Source organism: Strix aluco, chromosome 18, assembly GCF_031877795.1.
Source record: "Strix aluco isolate bStrAlu1 chromosome 18, bStrAlu1.hap1, whole genome shotgun sequence".
Lineage (NCBI taxonomy): Eukaryota > Metazoa > Chordata > Aves > Strigiformes > Strigidae > Strix > Strix aluco.
In genome coordinates, this window is record NC_133948.1 from 14354666 (window position 1) to 14378998 (window position 24333).

The window sequence follows — 24333 nt, forward strand, 5'->3', positions numbered from 1 at the left end:
TTGTCTTCATATACAGGCACTGTTCACGGACAAGTGAATCCAGACGAGTACTTCCCTGGCAATGAAGCCAATGATGATTAGTTTTCTTTGGCTTTGCATCAAGATTGATCCTCTTGATGTGACAGAACTATCTAATAAAGGCTAAACTAGCTTGGTAGCTCCCTGGACCTCAGTTATGCTATAACAAGACTTTTTTGTCCCCATATGGCTGCACAGTCTCACAGAAACCTGTAGGAACTTCATGTCTTCAACACTTCTATTGCTCTGTGAAGTTTGGTAAGCACTAACCAACAAGTTCAAAAAAAGTACAAGTTCAAGCAGGAGAAGGTTGCCCAGTGGCGAGTGGTCTCTAATGATTTTGCTAATGTGACTCAACTCAGAGAATCTTTTGTGAACTGAGAACTCAATTCCAAATAATAGTCATTTGCAAAGGACAAAACATGCCAGTACTTGTGAAATTATTATTAATGAAGGTTACAAGGAGAGGCTGAGAAAGCTGGGGGAGGAACCTTATCAATGTATACAAATACCTGACAGGGAGAACAGAGCGGATATAACCAGTGGTATCCAAGTGAAAGGCTAAGAGGAGATGGACATAAATTGAAATACAGGAAATTCCCTTTAAACATAAGTACTTTCTGCTGTGAAGGTGCTCAGCCATTGGAACAGGTTGCCCAGAGAGGTTGTGAAGCCTCTGACCTTGGAGATATTCAAAACCTGACTGGACAATGTCTTGAGCAACCTGCTGTACCTGACCCTGCTTTGAGCAGAAGGGTTGGATAAAATCATCTCCGGGGGTCCCTTCCTACGTCAACTATCTTGTAACTCTGTTAAGAACTGGCAAGTCTGTAAAGAGCAAGTTCAGAAGACAAACTACACAGAAAAAAAATAATCAGTTGTAAACATGCCTTCAAAGCATTATTTGAGGGGGGGGGAAGAAATAAATCACTGAATTTCTTTTTTCTATATGAGGTTTGGGGGTTTTTTTTACTTTACATATCTTAGAAGATTGCACTCAAACAGACATTTGACTCCTCTGTTCCTTAGTTCTCATTTGAAATCACAGTTCTGAATTTTTTGCAGGATAATCACACTACCAGCAACTAATCTTAAGGTCTTGTCTGTATTCCAGATGATGACAGGTTATAGATATTTATTTTCATTTCTGAGAAGCAACAGGATATACACATTCATTTCAATGAAGCAAGATACTGAGGATCTAGTACCACACATACCAAACATTTGGATGGCTTCTGAGATTAGAACTAGTATGGATCCAAACACTTGAAAGGGGCATACTCTAGCCAGACACAACACATAACTCACAAATATGCAGCATTCTGTTTGCCACCTGCATGTGATGTGAGCCTATGTCAGACCTTATGTGGGAAGCCCAGCTCCTTCTCACCAGTTACAGAGACTTACGTGTTTCTTTTGAATGGCCCTTAATTAAAACCCAACTGTGCTGGGCAAAAAGAGTAGCTAGCATTTGCAAATGTTTATTATACCAACACGAATGCTTAGTTAAGTGCTGTATTTCTAGCTCTTTACAAAAAGAGCTACACATTCTTGTACGTTCACTGTACTCTTGTACCACAATGAATCAACACCCTCCTCCCATCCCAACACAAGAAAACAAACATAAACACTTCATAAACACTGGTAAAATCTGTCTAAAACCCGGTCAGAATCTAGTCCCTCAGGCATTTGCACTACTGCACAAAGATAACGCAGTTACAGAAAACAGAGCTTAACTGAATTCACAAGGTTTTGTTTAAAGATGTGTATTCTTCAGGGTGTTTAAAGCACTGGCTTTCATTTACCACAGACCTACAGAAAAAGTCTTCTCCTAACTTTCAGTCTATTCCCTGTCTTTAATCTGTTACTGTTCACATAAATATCCTCACTTATCATGAGCTATGCAAAAATGAAAGACTGACTCCAGCCTCCCAAGTTTATTGCTTACCCATAACGGCCTGCTCTGGAGAAGTGGGTGGAGTGAGTGGCATCCCACATGTACTAGCAGGATCTTTCACGCTTCCAAGCCCCTGCTGTCCCACATTTATATGGCCTCCAGTATTGGCAGTGTTCTGTGACATGGGGATGTCACTCTGGGAGATGAGAACAAAGGCTGAAGGATATACCATCCTTACACCACCTACAAAGAAATGGAAGAATAAAAGTCGTAAAAATACCTGACAGTATTCAGCAACCCTAGCTACTTCAACTCGTTTTCAATGTCAATTAGACAAAACTTATTATCCGAAATACAAAGAGCAAAGGAATTTCACATACTAACATACATCTAACCCTCCATAACCAGTACAGAGCTGAAACAAGTAGCTTGATACTGTGAATAATAGCATGTGGGATACAGGGAGTACAGAAGCTTGAGGCAAGATAACTAGTCAGATGTTTCAGTGTCAAGAGAGCTACAAGAGAAGATAGGAAAATTATAATGGCTGTTTCTGATTAATTAGGGTTTTTTTTAAATCATGTTGAGGAAAATAATCCTTCAGGCAGAATACTGAAACTTACCAACAATGACTTCAACTGCCACAGGGAAATCATTGTCATATCCCAACTCTTCTTCCTCTTTCATGCCTTCTTTTTTCTTCAGCACCATAGGGTAAAAGTACTGCCATTCCTCCATCAGTTTACGAGTTGCTGGGTCTGACATCTTATAGGACTGGCCCGTGAGTGTACCATTTAAACCGTAAGGGCTCACCAAAACTGCAAAGTAAGAAACAACAGTCCCTACAGTATTTATATTTCAACTAGGCAGCAGCCAGTCTCTGGCTGGAGTCACTGTTCCATCTGCATGCTGATTTAAGGATCTGTCTTCAGGGGAAAGCTACTGCAAAATCAGGTGAGGGTGTGAATTTAAAGCTACGTTACACTGCACCAGCTTCCTGTACAGCCATCCCTACTGACCCAAAAATGGACCTTTTACAGTTCAGTTTAATAATTTCCACAGTGAACTAATCTAAGCATACTGAAACAGCACTCACTATGGCAAAGGGATGACCATACATGGAAGTAATAGAGGGCAGATATTCAACAATAGCGTTTTTACCAGGAACATATGGTACTAGAGACTTCTCAGCATTAAAAAGGGTAGAGGTAACAATATATGAAGACGACTACAGCCGATGACAAATAAGGAGAACTAGCTGCTCAACAACAAGTATTTCCATTCACACTCAATTTTCCTTGCACTCATATTTGATTTGAGAGTCAGGAATACAGCTCACTGAAATAAAACCTTCTATGATTTAAGTGTCTGAGCCTCTGTCAAAACGTCACATTTAGAAACAAAACGTTTTTCAATAAAGCTTCTATAATTTAACATCTCTATAAAAGCTCATTTGGTAAGTCTCTGGGTGTTTGTTTACTGTATATTTAATTTTATAAAGATGTCTTGCTTTAATTGCTTTGAAATTATAATTTTAGACTGTAGTAAAGACAGTATAACTCAATGACTCAAATATTCTTAAATTTTTTTGATGTAGAGCATTGCAGCACTATTGCATCATGAATTTCATGAGCCATTAAGTTAATTCTGTAAAACCCTAAGCTTTTACAACGGCAAACAGTCACAGATACTTCGATTTTTTAATTGTTTCTGATACATTTTCACACACATACCCTTTTTTTTAGAGAAAAAAAAAACAAAATAGTTGACAATCTATGAATGAGAAGTACTCCTGAATTAGATAAGCTCAGTATTTGCATTCATGTAGCACTGAAGTTACAGATTTGAGCCCACTGACCTAGACACCATGAAAGAAAATCAAATCAGTGCACTCACTCTCTTAAATAATAAGTCTTTTTAAACAAAAATGATTAATTTGTTTTATTTACTATATGCACATACCTTTAAAAAACAATGTTAATGAATACAAAGCTCTGGAAAATTCCCATACCATTTATGGCTGGCTATAGTGTTGAAGTCCTAACAACATCTTCCCTTACATCCACAACTTCCTGAACAGAAATTTAACCCGTTTGAAGAGTTACTTAATCTTACTTTATTCACCTCTGAAGATAACATCACCAGGAGCGAAGTCCCTGTCACACAAAGTTCCAAATCCAGCTGGACTTACCTTGGAACGGTGACGGTGAGCACTGGGCCATATGGATATGCTCTTCGTTGATCAGGTAGATTGGCTGGTGTTGAGCAATCTCCACACTTGTGCACACATTGCTTTCCCCGTGAAGAAAGAATGTGAAGGCACACGACAAATGTTCACTGGAGGAGGGGCGAGACAAACAAGAAACAGATTTATTGGCATGTTAATGAACTCACAGGAGGTAGTGATTCCATAGTCTTAGAGGTCAAATATGTACTCTTCTGTTTTGTCACTTGTGGCTACTGAATACAGGTTCATTGACTGACTGATAACCATATATGACAGAATGACAATGTTGGCAACTCTCTCAAAGATCTGTTTTCCTCCTTGTTTCAATTAATAAGACCATTACAAACAAGTGGGATTTTAACCAGGATTCAAGTAGTAAAAATAGGGGTCTTCAGAAATTCTTCAAAATTCACTCTGCAATGGGCTCTAGCAGAAAAGGAATAAAAGAGGAATAGGAAAGATGTTTGTCTAACACCTCGTGAGCAGCTCCATTAAAGAAAATAAAAGCATGTGAATGTTACAAGAAGTTGACAACGGTCTAAGACGAACCATGGATTTGCCACTGACAATTAAACTTAATTTGAAATGAACGGTATTCAAAATATTCCCACTTTATTCTACCCATAGAATGACCTCCCATCATAGAGAACTATTTGCTTAAATATTCCTTGCCACAAAGCCACAAGAAAAACCAAAACAAAACACATTTCATGCTTTTTATCATCATTTTAATCAACTAAAAATTTACAGAGCTGAAGTGGTAATTATGCAGTATTTTTTCTGTCCAGTACAATAGCTGTGCATAGTTTTCTAGCTGTTGGCTTTGGCACTGCGCCAGCCATAATGTAACCAGTATTTTAAGACAGCTCTTAACTACCTTTACCAAAAAGAAATAACACAGGCAACTATAACAATTTCACTATAGTATTTACGTCAACCAACCGCTCTATGTCAGCTATTTTTAAACCAAGGCACTGACAGTCTAGAATAGGAAGTTGTTTTAATCTCACTAAATCTCAATGATTCTACACATCGTTTAGAACAACTTTCCGTCCTGTACTAGAAGTTACTCTTCTGTGAACCTCAAATAAGACCACAAAAAACCCAAAGAAAATGGTCAGCTGAGAAAAGTCTGGAGAGAAAAGGTTCCTTAAACACTAGATAACAACTAAACTTCCGTGGTGTTATCATCCTTTATTCAGAAGTACTTTGTAGCGACAATTCAATTCCATGAAATACGTTTCATTAGATTTCCATTTTCACAAGGGAAACAAATTTCACTATTCATCAGTGTTGCAGAAGTAAATTGATCATTAGTTGGGGGGAGGAAATGGGACATGGGACAAATTAGATCATAGATTCCATGTATTTCTACCCAGCTATCTCACCCCAGGAAGAAAAACAAATCAATTCATGTTAAAAAAAAAAAAATAATTGAACAATGGACATACAAGAATTACAAAAATAAAAGCAAAGCCCAATTATTTAATCAAAACCCATTAGTTTCCTTACATAGGATGAGAGTCCTTAATATAAGAAAGGTCTTAATAAATAAAAAATAATGAGAAATATGGTCTAAGATCAAGCAGGGATAATCTCTGCAAAGAGTTCAGCATGCAGCAGGTCAGCCTTTCTAAAGCAGAGAGCAAAGCTATTTGTAAAGTAGTCATTTTTAACTCCTGTCTTTAGGATATTACACAGAAATCCTCCTGGTTCTGCAAGCTTCCTACAGTGTTTGACTGTGAAAGTCTTGCTTGTCTTCTATTGAACTGAAGAAAAAAAAAATAGCCTTCTGGGACCACACAGGGACTCTTTCAAGTCTCTTGCAAAGTGGTCTGGCATGAACAGATCATGTGCAATCTTATGCAACATTCACAACTATCTATAAACACTGTGAGAATAAGAAATAGACAAAATCAGAGTTTAAAAGACAAAAGACTCATTTGTTTTTTCAGGGAAGGGAATGCGTGCCACTAACTTTTTCAACTGAGAATCAGCTAATATCAAAATTAGTCATTAAGTTCAAAAAATTAAATAGCCTCGGACTAAAAGTGTATACAATTAATTACAGGAAAAAGGATATAGAAATACAGTATCAGCCCATTTTACTTTCCTGCAAGTATGACAGATTAAAGAATAATAGTAATGAATATTACTACTCATGACCAGCAATTAATACTTCCATCAGTGAAAGATGGATCATATCTAGCACTGGAGCCAAAGTAAATCATGCTCAGCTATAGAAATCTCAGTCACTCAAGGATCCCTTTTCTTCAGAGCACAGCTAACAAGTCCTTCTGGTACGAAGCACTCTCTGCCGAGCAAGTAAGCCTCCAGCTGGCCTGTGCACACCCAGCGTTAAGCTTTCTTTCCTGCTCCCTTGCTTAGGCCTTCCTCCTTGGGGGGGATCTTACAGGGCTTTGCAAGAGAAGAAACAGTTACAGAGATTTTATGCTCCCCCTGGTGCCAGAGTCATTGCTATGAGCCTAGCTTTCAAGACCAAAAAATAATAAAGATCAAGGCCTAGGGACTTCCTACACTCCTAATAAGCTTCTGGCAGATTCCGAGTAAAATGTTTACTTTAGTAACAAATATGAATTTTATTTCCAGAAAATAGCGTCAGCACACCCTGTGATGTACCCCACTCAGGCATGTACATCCCAGCCTCCTGACATTCCCGTCTTTAGTACATTTCACACAATTCCATAAATACCAAGCTGCAGAAATCACTCTCGCTACAAATGTGAGACAGACCTCTGAATAAAATTCAAGTAGAAGAAAACTTACCAAGCTAAAAACAGTCAGCCTTCAGCAGCAGACTGAGCATTAAGGCTTTACTTTTTAATAACCATTCAGCTACAGCTCTACAGTATACATCAAGACCTACATACTTCAAACTGAAGTTCTAAAATACATGAATTGTTCAGGTCCTCACTAGAGTCTTCCAACAGTGTTTTATCAACATCCAGTTTTCTTAACAGATCTACTACTCTTTGTCCTAACAAAGGCACCATAAAAAAGCTAAAGACAAAATGCAGATCAGACTAGAGTTTCTAAAAACATTCAGCACTATGTTCACTGATTTTATTTTATTTAAATTTATTTCAACCTAGTTCAAAAACTGAAGCTGACAGGCTTCTGAGAATCCACTCTACTATCTCTCCAGGTTATTAAACTTCCTCATTTCTGTACTCTTTCTTATCTCTCTGACATTCAAAATATCAGAAACCACCAGAGAGGCATGTGAAATGGCTTCCAAACTCTTTCCTCTACAGTCTGTTGGAATCCCTTGAGCTGTCAGTTTATACCTGTTCAGAACAAGTACAATAATAAAAATACTACCAATTTTGAATAGCTGCAGCATACATTTACTTTGCATGGATTAATGAATTACACAAGGAACAAAACTAGTTTCAGAATCATGTTTTTGAGCCTGTACTGCTACCCTGAGGAAAGGGAGAAGGGACAAAGTCTCTGTAGGTGAAAGGGTGGAAGCAAGGTGACCATCCTGAGCAAGCCACCAGACATTCCTGATCCTTATCAGGGGAGTACAACGTGCTTTTTCCCTAGAAGAAGTTCCAAATCAGAAACCTGAATCAGACTGAAGCATCTAACGCTTTCTTTAAAAAAAAAAGTTGGAGGCATTTAAAATTATTTATGCCTTGGGTGTAGTATAAAGTGAAAATGCTTAGCCACGTACCCACAAACTTAGTATGAAATATACTTCAGATGGATTAATTCACTACCTACCATTTAGGGTTTGAGGTTTTTAATTTCATCCTTTCCTTGTTTTTTTTTCAGGCAAACAAACAGTGCCACCAGAGACAGTGGTAGCTGCAGCAGTTTTCCATCAGGAAATTTCAGCACAAACTTAAGTAAGACCTACTCTTTTCATGCTATTCTATAAAAATTAGAAACATTTAAAAAGAATGCAAATCTCGAACGTGATTCTCATCACGCTACGCAGGAATTGTCTCCTTTTTACAGGTACCTTTTCAGAAACCTTTCTTTCCTGTGACTGATGGCTGCCTCAGTTAGGATGTCATCTTCCCAAACAGAAGATATAGAACATATATAGAATATATGTTATTTCCAACTACAGCTGCATTAATGCTGAGGTCTGAAAAATGCTGAGCCCTCTGGTCTTGAGCCAGCAGAACACTTGAGCATATACTTTCAAGAATATTTCCACTATATTCACTGAGAAAGACTTACGTGCTAAAATTAATGTTTAAATAAAAAGCTGCTATTAATAGAAACACAAAGAAAACAAATGAAAAAAATCACTCCCCAATTACACAGTGACAAATGTTTTATGCCAGTTCCCTTAATTTTATTTTGAATCTGTTCTTGGTGTTTAGATCCCTCCCTTTTATGAGCAAGGAAATTGATAAGGAAAAGCCCCAAAGAAGAGACAGCGATGTCAAATAATCTTTTGTAACAAAAGAAAAGATCTATGTCCTTCTCCTAAGTATTGCAGGTATTCTTCTTCCTCCATAACACAGAAAAGTCTTCAAATAGAGAGTACTTACATTAATCAAACCTTCAATTTGGTACCTAATCACCTGCAACTGACATCAACTGTCTTTCCGATGTTTCCCCTGGGATCTTCATTACCTTAAATAACCTTTGAGATACCTAAAAATGTAGCTGAACACCTTGTCAGTGTAATATTTAGGACCTCCCATAATCTTTATGAATGCCAATCCCTCAGTTACTACGAATGACTTAAAGGAAATAACACGACATTAAATTTACTTGTGTATAAAAATCAGATGAGGATTATGAAAACATGACCATGTTTACACTACACAACATTGGCAGAGAAGGGAGAATATCTGATGGATTTACATATTTTTTCCATTTGTTAGTAGGTTTATAAAAATACCCAATGGAAACTGTGCTAGTCTGCATTCAAACTTTAAAGAGATTACTTCCATAATCTCGATGAAGAAAAGATCAAGCTATTGCAATTTATAACTGAGCTTTTAATGTATGTACTCAATGTACGTCTGTGTGCGAAGTCAAACTGTACCTCATATTTCAAAATACCTCATTTTGGATGACAAATGTGGAAATCAATTACTTCAGGGAAATAATAATTAAAAAATGCCAATAACAATTACTTTGGGATCGGGGGGAGGCACCAAGAAGAATCTATCAAAAAAACCTTAAAAGAACATCACCTTATTTTTCCTTATTAGAGGGATATTCCAAAAACAGGTTTATGATATGAATTTTATCAGTATTATTTTAATGATTTGAAATAATTCACTGAAAAGTGCTTTTATATTTTGAAAAGCACTGGCTGCTGTGCAGCACACAGTTTCTAAGCTGGGTTTCGTCCCAAACACCACAACCTACTTACACACCCAGAAAGTGCAATGGGAAACAGATGACAATACTGACACTAACGGTTACTCAGAAGAATGTAGTGAAAATTTGAGAATCAGTATTTGTAAACATTTGTCCTGTTTTTAGAACAATTCCAAGGATGAGAATTTTTTTAATACTTATTTCTCTACAGTTGAGCTTGAGCTCCCTTTCCCTGCCACCAGGCTGTTGGCAATCTCTTTGTCCATCTCCATTAGTTTATCAGCAATTGTCCATAAAGCCACTGACTGTGTACAATTAATTACATTTTATGATCAATAAATTGTATTGCTGTTCTAATTCCCCTCAAAATTAGGGTTGGGATCTGAAAGCCCTCAACTCACAGTTACCCCAAAACAGCTTTATCAAGTCTGATCTCAGAAAAGAGGCAGCAGTACTCCACGTGCATTAGGAAAAGGGACGGTCGTACCAATGGGACTACTCACTTGTTCGATGTGGACTATAAAAAATAGGGTGTGAAAAGGCTCTGCACAGGTTTGGAACATAAAAGTAAGTCAGAACATAATAAAATAATTTCCTTTAAATTTGTCTAAAGTAACAGGACAGTTATTGCCAGGTCACGGTGATGGCCTGGACAGGAGATAGGAGATGGCAGCACCTGGACACACCTACAGTCAACAACACTCTCGAGCAGGTGAAAGTAGATTAATAGCCCAGTATGAAAATTACCTCTTTTTAAATAATCTGGAAATAAATATCCTCAGTGAAGTTTGAATTTGAATAAGCTTCCACAACCACCACAGACTGAATGTAATGGGAAGAGAGAAGAAAGGCCTTCTGCTTTGACTTTAGAGAAGTCAGCCCTTCTGTTCCAAAGCATAGTGGCCTATGCATTCTCTTTAAATGAGAGAAATGATGCACTCTCATAGCACCCAGATCTCCAGTACATTTCTCCAGGACACACAGTGGTCCAGTTTAGGGGCTACAGGGACCTGCCAGGCAGCTGTGTTAGCAGCGAAAGCTGCTTCATGTACACCAAGAGAGCAGAAGACAACCTGGAACTGCAACTTCATCAACAGTGGCAAATAAAAAAGGCCAGGACACATTTTCTGGCCCTTAGGGGAAATAGCCTGTTCATATGGTAAAACCTCTTCATCCCCAAAGGGAGGCATTGTCCACACTGATTTACTGGAGATGGTCCTTGGCTGTGCTGTCCTCAGAACCTCTGCTGGCATTGCCCTGGAAGAGTGCTAACTGCCATTGCTCAAAGCCAAGTAGGGAGCCTGCAACAGTAAAGCAGTCTGGATGATACACGCCAGTTCTTGAGATCATGACCCGTCTGGGCTAATAAGTAGTGTAGACACAGTCTGAGGCGCAAAACATTTATGTGGCATTTCTCAGGCTTGCAAGAAACCCATAATATACTTCCTGCCTACCAGAGAGCTGAACGTGCCCAAGCTGAAATAAGACAAAGTTATTCAGAAGTACAACTGCAGTAGTTCACAGTATACATTCAAGAAACCTGACATAATTAGTAACAGTTTTTGCAGAAACCACAACTAAACAAAAAAGGAAAGCATTTCCAGACATAAGACAATTCCAGAGTTTTCTGGATACAACAGCCTTCCAACAAATGGTAGGCAGCACAAAGCTGACCACATTTCTGTACTAGGCATGAAACACACAGTTGATTTCTCCATGCTATGGCCTCAGACGCAGGCCCATACTCAAATATGTGAAACAGCAACCTAGAGCCTATTTCGTGCTCTGTAACTCCCTATATTAACCACTGGTGATTGAAGACTTGCTGCCCAGCTGCATCCAACATATGCTGTGTGTCAGAACTGAAGAGAGGGTTGTGGCACCAAACTGCAGCAGTCCCTTCAGCCAGAGCTTGTTTGGAGGCTAATAAAGACCCAGCTGAAACCACGTGTTGCAGCCATTTCACTATATCACAGGATGTGAAACATCTTTTCTTCACGTGACACACTGTTGTCTCATGAACAAGGGAAACCAATACTGGGAGAAACCTGGTTACACAGGAAAAACAGTCCGTGTTTCTATAGCCCTTTCTGCCCAAAGTCACAAATTTTTGTATGGCAGAGAAAATGAATACAGGAGACCAAGTTGCAGAATAAATCATATTGCTTTGACAATTATTCCTTTTCTCTCTTTTGCTGTCGCTTTTTCTCTCTTTCCATCCCCTGCCACCTCACCCCCCAAAAGAGGGGGGAAGAGAACACCAGTTCCCAGAACTACCCAGGTCTTTTAATGACTGTATTTTATAAGTCAGTATGTTGTCTCACATATTCTGTTGGATTCTTATTTTTTGTAAATGTATGAGATGCACACACAGAAACTTGGTATAAATATTAATTACCTTTAGTGTTTTTCCAGTGGTGGAGTAAAGTACTAAGATAACAGTTTCACAATGCAGCAAGCATTTAGATAACGTTATCTAAACACTTTCTGTGTTACAGACTTATTATCTCAACACTTCCTCAGTTGTCACCAACAAAACCTCTTGCCAAGGCTAATATATGCCTCACTATCGAGACTCTCTCCCTGATCCCATCTCTAACAACCTTCTATTCTTTTCTCTGCATAAATGTATGCACAAGATGACCTGCTAGCCTGGGGGGATACTGGAGTTTATACTTCAAATGGATACGTCAGTCTGCAGCATGACAGGGCTAACAGCAGTATGAACACCTCCAAGAAGTCAAGAGGAAACTGCTGCACATCACATCTACTAACATTTTGAGGAGTAATTATACTGTAGTCTCTCTGCGTATAAGATCTACTTCAAGTCTTTGCTGCAGGAGAGGTCACGTACAACGTACATAACCTTTACTATGAACACAGTACAAACTGCTCTGCATGTTCTGCACTGGCTGTTTACAATGTCCTAGATTAAGACAGTTCCATGCTTGGTTTTTTTTATGACCTTAATAAAGATGGACTGGACTATATACAGAACAACTAACAGGGCTTACATGCTGTAAGTAAATTGTACTGTGACAGTGCTCAAGCTTAGTAGGAGAGAAGTTTTCACTTTAGGAAGAAGATCACCTGGCTTTTGCCACACGACTTCTGCAGGGAGGAACACGGTCTACAGAAACAGCCATCTCATTATTTCCCTGAAACCTACACCTGTAAAGAAATAAGCATCTTTTTACAATATCTTAAAGCAGTGTTTAATATTTAGTTTGGTTTTTATTAATGGATTATGCAAAATGTGTAAGTAGCTCCTCCAGCCTACTGGCATTGTGAGATTTTCTTCCATGTACAACTGAAGCAGCAGTTTTATTCCTGCAATCCTCCATGAAATACTACACCATAATAGGTGAAAATCTCCCATAAATATTCACAATAAAAACCTTATTTTTCTGTATTAAGTGTTGCATGTTGAACATGGAAATTTATTAATTACTAGCTGCACATGTGTATATAATGTGGCTTGTCAATATATGCTGCTCAGATCTAAAATTTGCTTCTCATTATTTTTAAGATGAACTGAAGTAATTCCTAGACTGTTAGTTACTAAAGAAATAATCCAAAATAACACAACATCCCTGAATAATTTAATTAGGCAGCAGGCTGCCATGACTACTGCTACATATTTCTTTTCTCTATATCCAGGGACAAATCCTGCTCTTCGTATCAGTTAATACCAAAGGCAGCATGGAGTAAGAAGGAGGGCTGACAGGCCCTGGATCAAGGATGATGTTCATCCTCATACCATGTATGTGGAAATACAGGACAATGACAGATGGCACAAGAAAGGTTGGTCAATACATCTGCTAATATAAAAATTAACCAGTTAAAATCGGAGTATGGCAATGCAGGTTTTTTTGCTTAACCCTTCACGACTGGAAGCACAATCCATTCTAAACAGCTTTACATGATTCCTGCTCTGCAGATGGGACGTGGCTCATCTCTGTAACACGATGCCACCTGCGGATCGAACACAGGGATCCGAACAGTACTACTAAATAGGTGGAGATCATGTGCATCTTCCTACTAATACTTAAAATTATGAACATTTAAGGTACTTTGAGTTGGAAAATATACTGTCTGCAGACAAGATTATATAAACAGAGAAACAGTTTCCCTCTAACAGAAATTCAGATCACTTAAAAATTTTATGTGCTAAATTATGATTTTTTAATAAAATCCAGTTTTTACTAAATCTAATCAATACCAGGTAAAAATGACAAAAAAAGAAAAAAGTCTCATGGATCTATGAAATAAAATTTCCACAATGAAATCACAACCAATATTCTTCCCTTAGCAGCGGGTAAATGATGTAGTCAGCATTATACCACAATGGATAGCTCAAGGCACTAATGATTACTGAATGCATTTTTGTTTTACATTTGTGTTACACTTCAGAACAGCGCTGATTTAGAACTGCAACTATTTTGAATTATTTAAAATGTCAGTACCAAAAAATGATTCTACAAGTTTGTCATATTCATTATGAATATAAATTCATTGTGATAAGACACTGCGTCCTGCCCTATTTAGGAAACACAGAAGTAGTTGTGACCGTATTTCTATTGGAATACAGGATATAGGCTTTACAAAAAAATATAAAAGCATACCAAAAAAAAGAAACATGAAGGTTATTAAAGGTACATTCAGGTTAATGCTGAAATGAACACACATTTTTCACAGGGAATTCTCAGCTTCTTCAGATATACATCCTTAAAAAGAATCAGGAACTTACTCATATCTGTACCAGTATCACCAGTTATTCTAAAAACAATAGCACCAGCTGGTATAACTACAAAATGAATTATAATTAACTAGAAAATTGTCAGAATGAATGCAATCTTTCTTGCTTTACCACACTCAAAATACCAACAACAGGAAAAAACTGCATATAAAACTTCTACAATCACTCCTGTTATCACCTTTCTGACATCTCTCTCTCCCTGTCTGAATTGCTGTGTTTTCACCCAGCGTTTGAAATGGACTCCTTTGGAAAATTCATTTCCATAGAAGATCTAATACTCTTTAAAAAACAGGAATGCAGCCAGATAAGCACATATATTCGAAGTGACACATAGCTTATTCACAGCACCTGAATAAGTTACATGTGGTATATCCAAAAAGCCCTGGTTTTGTGCTGTTAGTCTTAGCATTTTATTAAATACCACACTGGCATAAAATCACCTCAGAACTGTCATGAGCAGTTGTGCTCTACAGATCAGGACTGAAAGAAATCCTTTTGAATATTAATAACCTAAAACTCAAGAACAAGCCTGACTAGCACTGATGGAGGTTCGCCAACCAACTATTCCACTTCTTCAGCCTAAGGCATAAACTGACCTTTTCTTAACAGCTCAGTATTGCAAAGTTTAAACCCTGGGTCTCCTTAAATTTAAGCTTTCCTTGGTAATTTTATCACAGATAATACAGCTATCAATTACTTTGTCTCACAAAGTGAGCTCTATTAGAATCACTGACTGGCACAGTTGCACAATGATTCATCTGTGGGTCACAGACCCACATAGAGCTAAAGCCTCCCCTTGCCCCCCATAAAGATGCTTTCAGCAGTCATAAAGTGGGTAAAAAATATCATCCTTTCCATTAATATTTGTGTCATGCTGCTCTAGAATTAGCAGCTGTTGCATGCTGGCCATTGGTGGGCTACTGACACGTCCAATCCCAGGCATCCACGGTGGCAGTCAGCCGTGCCACCCGCACCCTTCCAAGCAGAGTCCTCCTGGCCCTCTGGAGAAAGGGGGAAAGGGCAAGGGAAACGTTGAGAGATTTGACATTTGATACATGACACATACTGAACAAGTCAGTCTGTAGAGTCTGGATGATGAAAATGAGAGAACTTTTTTTCAAATTCAGTTAGCATAGTTTTCAATATTACACCCTAATTGCACCAGTTGTATGTTAAGTCAAGTTAGTGCTGTAATCATGTTCAGCTTATAAACAAAAAAGAATGCTCAACACACACAGGTATGTGAGAAACCAAATTTACATCAGGAGCTCATTTTCATAAATTAATACTACTCTAGGAGTAAAGCCACAAGTCATTATCAGTTCCTTAGTAATTGTTAGACAATTCTTTTCTATGTCCTTGTTGCACAGAGTCACTCAAAGCCACAAATCAGTTTGTCACCACATCTTTGCTCTATATCTACTAATTCAAAACTGCACATTTTTGAAGACTTTTTACATGGGATAATAAAGAATTTCTTTTATAGCAAAACGTCAAATTACCTAAATTCTATCTTGGTAGTTATATCACAATTAGCTCTGAAAGCTAAAAATTGAACATGTTTGATAATCAGTTTTGCCTTAAAGTGGCTTTGATCTCAAGAGCAATTTGTTAGAAATGACTATTCTCAATACCCCTGTAACTTGAAAGAATACTGTGAAGTAGATAAGCATTACTAAACGTATTTTTATAGGGCTACTATTTAATTATATATGCAAAGTCAGAAATACCACATTATTTGTTTATATAATACATGTGGCCCTCTTTGTACAAATAACATAGCTCTGAGTTTTTCAGTAACCAACAAAACATGTTCTCAGTGTGGGAACACCTAGTTGAAACAATTACCACAGCACTGTTCAAACAAGGCTAGAGGGACCTAAAAGATAAAAAAATATGAGAACAAAACCAGCTGTCAACCACTCTACAACAGCCTGAACTAGAAGGTATAAAGTATAAGGGGGAATAATACATGAACATAAGATGATTTTCAGACTGCTAATAGCATGAGGAAAGAAAGTGAAGCAGGTAATAAGATGCTGCCACTTAAACACTCCTGCTCGCATCGTGTGTTTAAATACAGGGAGGGGTTGTGCGAGCTTTAAAATTATTTTGTCCAAATTCTTCAAAGATTGTAAGATTGTTGTACACAAATCCTAACAATGGGGCTCAAAAATAATGAAAAGTGAGATCTCATAAAAGAAAAGACAAATGTTTCTTATAATAATAGAACCTAATTTTCTAAAAAGCATGCAGTCTTCCTTTTCATTCCTTTTTGACTAATTTAAGAAGCACTGGCATGGTAATATCAATCAATAGTAATTCACAAGTTAATAGACACCACAGTTAATTTGCTGTATCTCAATTTAAATTACTTGTTCGCTCAGTCACAGAGATGCTCTCCAGACATACATGCAGGCTCTGTCACCACAGTTAAGATACCAGACCACAAATACATAGCATACTTTTGTCATATAAGTTATAAAAATAAAACCACGGCATATTAAATGCCACTCCTCTTTGAGCAAGGCCTCTGAACACACGCTTATTTTTGCTGTCTGCTAATGTAGGTTAATGCACCCTTCTTCCCTTCACCCCTACGAAAGCTGAATGCTATTATCCAAAGTAGCATTATATTAGATTAAGGCCATTCAGAAAGGATATTCTTGAAAAAATATAGCAAACTAGGAGGCAAAGAAGGGACATAAACCCTTACTTTGTTGTCATTAAGTTCACTGCAGATGAAATTATATTTATCAGTTTCATTCACAAAGCAAGTACGTCAATAGGGAGAAATGTGGTTACTTGCTTTCTTCAATACAGAAAAAAAAGAGGAGTAATATTATTCCTCAAAATCTAGAAACTATTAATGCAGTTTTGATTTGTGCTTTCAAACAGCTGTTTACCATGGGCATCTCAAGGGAAAAGCAAAAGTAAAAACATTATACCGTGAGTTTTGTGTCAGATTCACACGTTAAAAAAATCCAAAGTCATCACGTATTAAACCCATGTGGCCATTTTCCAGTATGAGCCAATTTTTAGTTTTTCTGGCAGCTAAACTGCCAGCAACATCGGGTGCTCTCCAGTGAAGAAGCAGCCATGCTCTTAGAACATGTAAGTTAGGTAACTTCAGACCATCTCAGATCAATCTAAAAATGACAACTGGAAACAGGATTTGCGAGTGCTCGAAGACTCGATTTCCCTCTGTGTTCATTTCTCCCCCAAAACAAATCTTCTGATACCTTTACATGATCATAAATCTATGATAATAACCCAGCATTTAAATTACAGAACATGAAGAGATACGAATCTTGAAGGAGAGCTTTAATATTCCTAGGACTTGCAGCTAAACTCTTCAATTTGGCAGAACAGCACTACTGTGAAATTAATGTCTTTTTTGTCCCCTAAAAGAAAAAAAACACCCTCAACTATACCTTGATTGAATTAAAAAAAACCCCAAACCACACCACAAAAAACCCCAAACCACAAAGTACCTAAATGTCTCTCCATTTCTTTGCACTGCACACCTTGCTCAAGCACCAAGGACTAAGTACACAATGTCTTTCACACTTCTATTAAAGAGCACAAAGTTTTATGAGTTACACAGAATGGACCCAAATTTTTAAGAGACCCGAATCCCATTCATTTTATGGCATGGTCAGAGAAAATCTGCTATCCTTTGCTATATTGTCTGTAAAAGAGACTGCAAAAGTTGTAAATACCTATTAATATACATTTAAATTCATGCTGTAAGCCTGCAACCAGCTGTCCTTTAGAAGGATGGATGCACAAAATTATTTCACATGTGTCCATTATGCAGTATGATCACAATTAATGGAATAAATTTTATGATTCAAAACAACATTAAGCAACATGTAGAAAATACTAAAACCATGAAAAATGCATTAATTTATTCATTGCCATGCATTTGTGATCTTTCCACTTTCAGAGTACAGTTTAATTGACTAGTTTAGAGACCAATTAATCCCTTTACATTTAAGTCAATCACTGAATCCTCTCCAAATAATTTAGCTTCTACATGTCGACTCCCATTTGATGTCCCTGGAGAGTGAATGCAGTTGAAACAGGTGGCACACAAATCACGTTCAGTAACAGAGAAAGAACTACATTAGCAGGGATATGAAGTATTAAAGACTCACAATTCAGTCAACCATGTTCACTCTGTATTCTCCAGCGCTCCAGCTCCCAATCATATCCTGAATGTTTTCTTTTTTTAAAATGACAATTGCAGGTCCCAGATAATTATTTTAATCTTCGTTAGTTTCTAGTCCTCATCTACCTACTGCTCCTATCTTCTCTCAATATAGTTCTACAGGCTTTTCTCTGTGGTGCCTTAGTCTTCTGCTCTTCTGGTTTTTTGTATACGTAAGTTAATACTAAATGAGCCTGAATTAATTCTGGAAGATAATGGCTTGATTACCCTCTCATTTGTTGACTTGAAAGCCCAAAATTTCAGGTTCTGAAATAACCAGGTTCAGGTAATAAGCATTTTCCTTCTAGGATTACTCTCCTGTAATCAGGATTTCATTTCTTCTTGCCAAACACACATACCTAGTTTAACATATTTAGTCACACTATATTGCTTCATATCAATTTATGAAGACTGTAACTTCATTTCTTTATGAGGTACAGGAAAATAATTTGCTATCAAAGAAAAGGAGAGCTGGATCTGTCAGCCAAGGAAATCATTACTCAGATGGGTAACAGGTATGGGACATCATCTCAAACCAGTAAACTCCAGCAACACAATCTTAAGAGCAGAAAAAAACCCCCTAAATTGCATTTTTGGCCTATTAAAACCACTCACAATCTCACCCGTATTAGAATTGGATAGGACATCTTACTTTCCCACAAAACAACACACTGAAGGGTATCAGAATGAACACGGGATTTCTCTACTTAAACAAAAGGTAAATCTGAAAATGAGCCAAGGAGTTCACCTTTGCTATAAGCTGCTCAGTCAAGCAAAAAGTTTGAAAAGAAAAAATATTTCAAATAAACTGTAGTTAAAAACACATCCTGAAACTACATGAAGCTCAATTGAACAGAAATTAAAGGAAAATATTATTTCTGCACATTAGCCCGAGATTTGTTGTATTTTAAACATTTACATAGACATATAATAAACAAATTATCTGAAAACTAAAAAAAGTATGTTCCAAGAACACAATTCAAGAAAATCACGAGAAGAAAAAATAATTTTCTACCATATTAAATGCAAGATTTCCTGTTTTCAGTTCCACCAAGTAATGTTATAATATAAATTATTTCCTCCTTAGTTCTTCCCTTGAATTAGAACAAGCTTCTGTTGAAACTGCTGCTAAAACAAAAAAAAACAAAAAAAACCAACAAAAAAAAAACCAACCAAAAAAAAAAAACAAAAAACAAAAAACCAAACCCACACTCCCCCCCCCACCACACACAAAAACATTTCTGCGGTGAGAAGTATTTTATAGAAATGCCTGGCATACCAATTATGAAACGCCAACTAGTGCTGCAGAGTATGCTTAACCAAATAGACAGCTCTTGTGAACAGCGCCCGTTCACACCGGCACACTCTGAAACATAACGACCACCAGAGAAAGGAAAACCAGCATCATTTATTTCATCTTCAATCTCTAGTTGCGCTAATGCAGAAGCGAGCCAACTACAAGCAGTCAGTGATTTCTCCATTCTGAAACACATGAGAACTTTGTGCAAACCCGAAGTAGGCTTCATCTCTTTAAACCCAGTGCCTGTGTCTCGGCCTATATTGCCATCTATACTGCTGACTCAGGACCTCTGCCAGTCCAAACAATTCCTTAGGCAGGAATGTGCTGCAACCATCAATCCTGCGCTGAGTTCTCACCCACGTAGAGAAATGAAATGGTTGAAACTTCAGGCTACTTCTGAGATGCTAGCTATTGTGCTGGCACGTGTTTTGTTTGCAAGTGAGAAACAACACTGTTCAAAATGACTACAGTCCAAAAATGGAAACAAAATTGAAGAAATTACTCTAAGAGCTAGCTTAGTCTATTAATTACCATGCAGGAAGCACACTACTCGTGCATGTGTACAGGCACCGTGTGCAGAGATATACATGGAATTCTGAGCTTCAGTGGACAACACAAACCCACACGTAAGTAGCGTGCAGGGAAAAAAGCTGCAGTTTGCCCTGATCTTCAAACCAGCCTCACCAGATAAAGTGCTGAAAGGGAATCTAAATGAAAGGAAAAGCCAAACTCCATAAACTGTACGTGCAAGCTATTACGGGGTAAAATAGCCACACTTACACATACCTCTGAAGTGTTCAGATTGCACAAGGTTCACAAAACTTTTCTGAAAACCCCGAAGACTTCATTATTTCTAACAGGTCACTGAGATTTGGCAGGACTTTCCTCAAGGGCAGAAACATTCTCTTCATGCTTTCAATTAAATACTGTTAAATTTTGACTGAATTATAGGGTGAAGAAAAAATAAATAACCACTTCCCAATTCTGGTTCCTCCTCCCCCTGCCCGGTAACTTGACAGCCTGCCAACATTTCTGAACATTTAAACTCAAGTCCATGCTACAGCTATTACCATCCTATTCCTGAAGAATCCAGAAACAGAAACCACAGGTGTTACCAGTAAATGTGGGAGAAGGGAAATGAGTTAGACTGAAATTACATTGATATCCCTCAGTATAGTCTGCAACTTCAGGACTCAAGTTTTTTCAGTCTAGCCTACAGAAAACATTTCATACTATAATTAATAAAACGGAACCGAAAGAAAAGAAATTGTACATCTTTCCTTTAATTTTTTAAGCTTCTCCCTTCTGTGGGTCATATTAAGCAATGCCTCATCAGGTATAAAGCACACACAGAGTTTATTTAGAAGCTATTCTGACATAAAAAAAATCTGCACCACCAAGGAATCAACTTCCACGGATCCACATAGCCCCTCTGAAAGAACCTATCACAACATTGTCAAATGCAAGCTTGTTTGTTTAGATGTACATCCTCAATCCGCAGCTGACACATTAAGTTTTATACCGTTGTGGTTTGCTATTTCACTGGAGCTCAGAATGAGCAAGGCAGCCCAAGAATATTTTTCTTTGTCGGTAGCTCAGGATTCCTGGAATGGTTCAGGAATCACTCCTGCGAGTCTTCCCAGCCTCTTTATTACCACGGAAAAGAACAAGCGCTGTTGTAAAGAGCAGACAATTGGAAATAACCCAAGATACTGAAAGGAAGATCATCCCTACCAGGAAATTCTCACACAACATTAGCAAGTGTCTCTGCTGCCTCTTCAAAGTTTGGTCTCTGTATTGGCACATCTTTCCCTCTGTGGTGTGGACAATTATTTTATGCAATGTGCAGCCTCACCCAGTACTCAGCCTGCTCCCTAGAGCTATCTATCAACCCTGAGCTGCCTGGATCCACCACATCCCAGCAGTTATAGCATATGTTCTACCCTGGTATCCCTCTGCTCCAAAAGAAAGAGAACTAACAGCAGAAAATAGAAATTTCTCAGTAACACTGAACTGTTCCTTTTTCACCCCTGGCATCTGAAGACAGGCAGAGTTTTCACAATATTGTGTTTACATACCCGATGAAGGGGGCAGTCGCTTCCTTTTGAAAATATTCTGGTAAATGGTGGGATTGTTCACCAGTCTGATTTCTATCAGGAAACATGAGAAGGTTTTTGAAGATGTGAGTACAATAGGCTGCATAATTTTAACACTGTTCCCACAGAGATGTCAGGCTTCCATCACACACTTAAATAGCTGTCTGCACATAGACCTTTATCAAGCTCCTTTGTTTTAGCACAATCAACTACTGCATGAGATACATTCAACTAGTCTAGAAAAAAGGACACGTAAATACACGTGAGCAAAAGAGCAAAGAGGGAAGTCAGAGCGAAGGTTATGATGTGTGGTCTTTTGCATGAAATAGGTTGCTAATACTAAGATTGAAAATGAATGAAAGGAGTAAAGAACATGCAAATTATTTCACTTTTTCCTTCAGGCTACCCACCCAATTTAACTATCAGAAAAACACAAGCCTTCTTTGTCAATGCTTAGCGACCTATTAAAAAATTCCACTGTAAAACGAGACTCTTTTCAGGTGTTACAGCAGGTCTTGAGAATCAGAGATACCATTATTTACAGATGGCAACAGACACATTGCACAAAAAGGTACTACTCAATTCCTTTAGTAGGTCTTAAAAACTTTTCTGAACTTACTGTCATGGAAATTACAGAACTGGCCTGTGGAAATGTCCTTATCAAAAATATGGCAAAAAGGTTACGTCCACACTTGCATTTTATTCCAGAATTTAAGAGGTCATTGTTTGCACAAAATCGGTACAGAATGGAGTCACACAATGTTGTTTAAAAATATCTGTAATTTCACTCTATTCTCAACTTGAGGGGGAAAGAGGCAATGCTGCCCTAGTGACATCACACCTGCACTTTTACTACTTAAACCCTGTTACCATAGCAACTGCTACGGTCTCAGTGTCACTCTACACAATCACTGGACTGGAAATTGAGTGTATCACAACCCAAATAACTATATACTTAAGAGAGAAAGAATGAGAAAAAGTCTTATTTCACAAGGGTTAAAATGAAGGCCCTTTACTCGAGTGCTTTTGTTTTGTTACCGTGGACCTATATATCCCTCCCAGTTAGCACAACTGAATTTCAGAGAATGTGCTAGTATTTGTGATCACATCCTACACTAGATGAAGAGCAAAATGGGTGCAGATGGATGTGGTTTTATTTTTACACAGAGTGTCTACTGTTCCTTTGAGAAAATCCAAAGCTTGGAAAGCAGTACTACTGATAAGACCTCACTGTGCTGAAATGCTGTGCAATTTTGGGAAAAATCTAAAATCCATGTGTAGAAAAGGCTTTGCGTTAGAATTTCTTGATAAATAAATTCTTCTATTTTTCCATTTTTTTCATGACAGATGAAAAGTACACGAGTATATTGAGTACACAGGTACATAACTCTGAAGAACATTTAGTCCAGAGATGTAACCAGTGAGTAAAAAAATACTCAGCAAACTCTAGCTGTCTGTAGTCTTGTCTTTTCTCATTAAGTGACCCAGATGTTAACTAAGAAATCTGTATATGTGTATTAATTTTAAACCATGTCCTTTTACGACTGACACATGAAGGAAATGTACTAGGGATAACCTGAAAAAAATTTTCCTGAGTGTCATTGTCTTCAAGTGATTCTGAGTCAGACTCAAGGAATTACTTTCAAATTTACAAACTATTTGTATTAGGACAGTGGGCGCTTTTACTGAGGCTAAAATTTTTGGAAATCCCAGTACTAGGTGTTTTCGAGAATCAGGCTACAGGCATTTGTCTTCTGCACACAATTAAAAGACAATTTAAAAACTTTTTTAAAAATGTTTTAGTTTTACCAATACATTAATAAAAATAGTATTTACTTCATAAAGATGTGGCTTTATTTTCCTTCAAAAAGTAATTATTAGGAGGAAACAGCAGATTTGACAAAAGAGCAAACTTCAAAAACAGCCAAAATAAAACAATAATGCTTAAAAGCACTACAAGCATCACTCTCAAAGGAGAGAGTATTTTCTTAGTACTTTGGGGTTTTCTTAAGGAATTAAAGACTCTTTGTAGTCCAGCTGAGAACAAAATTCTGAATGGATTTGATTTTTTGGGGCAGACAAAAAGTATGAACTGTAAAATAACCTACCAAGTTAAGGAGACACAGAATAAGGGAGAATATTAAGCTTGTAAAATACACTTCTTCCTTCTTTTTAGTGAGGGAAAATCAGGTTACTTATTTTGGAAAGTGAAGTATAGTGGATAGTGGGTAGTTTCGTTGTGTTGGTTTTTGGGGGCTTTTCTTGGGGTTTTGGAGAGGGGGGTGGGTTGGGTGGTTGTTGGGTTGCCTAGCCTGGCAGACCTTAGTAAAGTGTTACTGCTTGAAGCCCCAAACCTCTCTTCCCACTTCTCATCTTTATTGTTAACCTCATCAGAACAAATCCAACAGATTCCATGTTTCTTAACATTTCTCTGTCCATGTAAGAAATACAGAATTCCCTTGTACAGAAAAAAACCTAGAAAGATACTAGAAATCATTCAGCTGCAC

General features: G+C 37.7%; 1 protein-coding gene across 2 annotated transcripts in view; it reads right to left on the reverse strand.

Annotated features, from left to right (window-relative positions):
- MED13L (mediator complex subunit 13L) overlaps positions 1–24333 on the reverse strand; it is a 201650-nt gene that overhangs the window by 52958 nt on the left and 124359 nt on the right. For both annotated transcript variants that reach the window (XM_074844601.1, XM_074844600.1), the window contains 3 exons: positions 4107–4252; positions 2539–2733; positions 1967–2158 (listed from right to left, as the gene is read on the reverse strand). In XM_074844601.1, coding sequence (XP_074700702.1) covers positions 1967–2158; positions 2539–2733; positions 4107–4252 — 533 coding nt within the window. The remainder of the gene's footprint in view (positions 1–1966; positions 2159–2538; positions 2734–4106; positions 4253–24333) is intronic.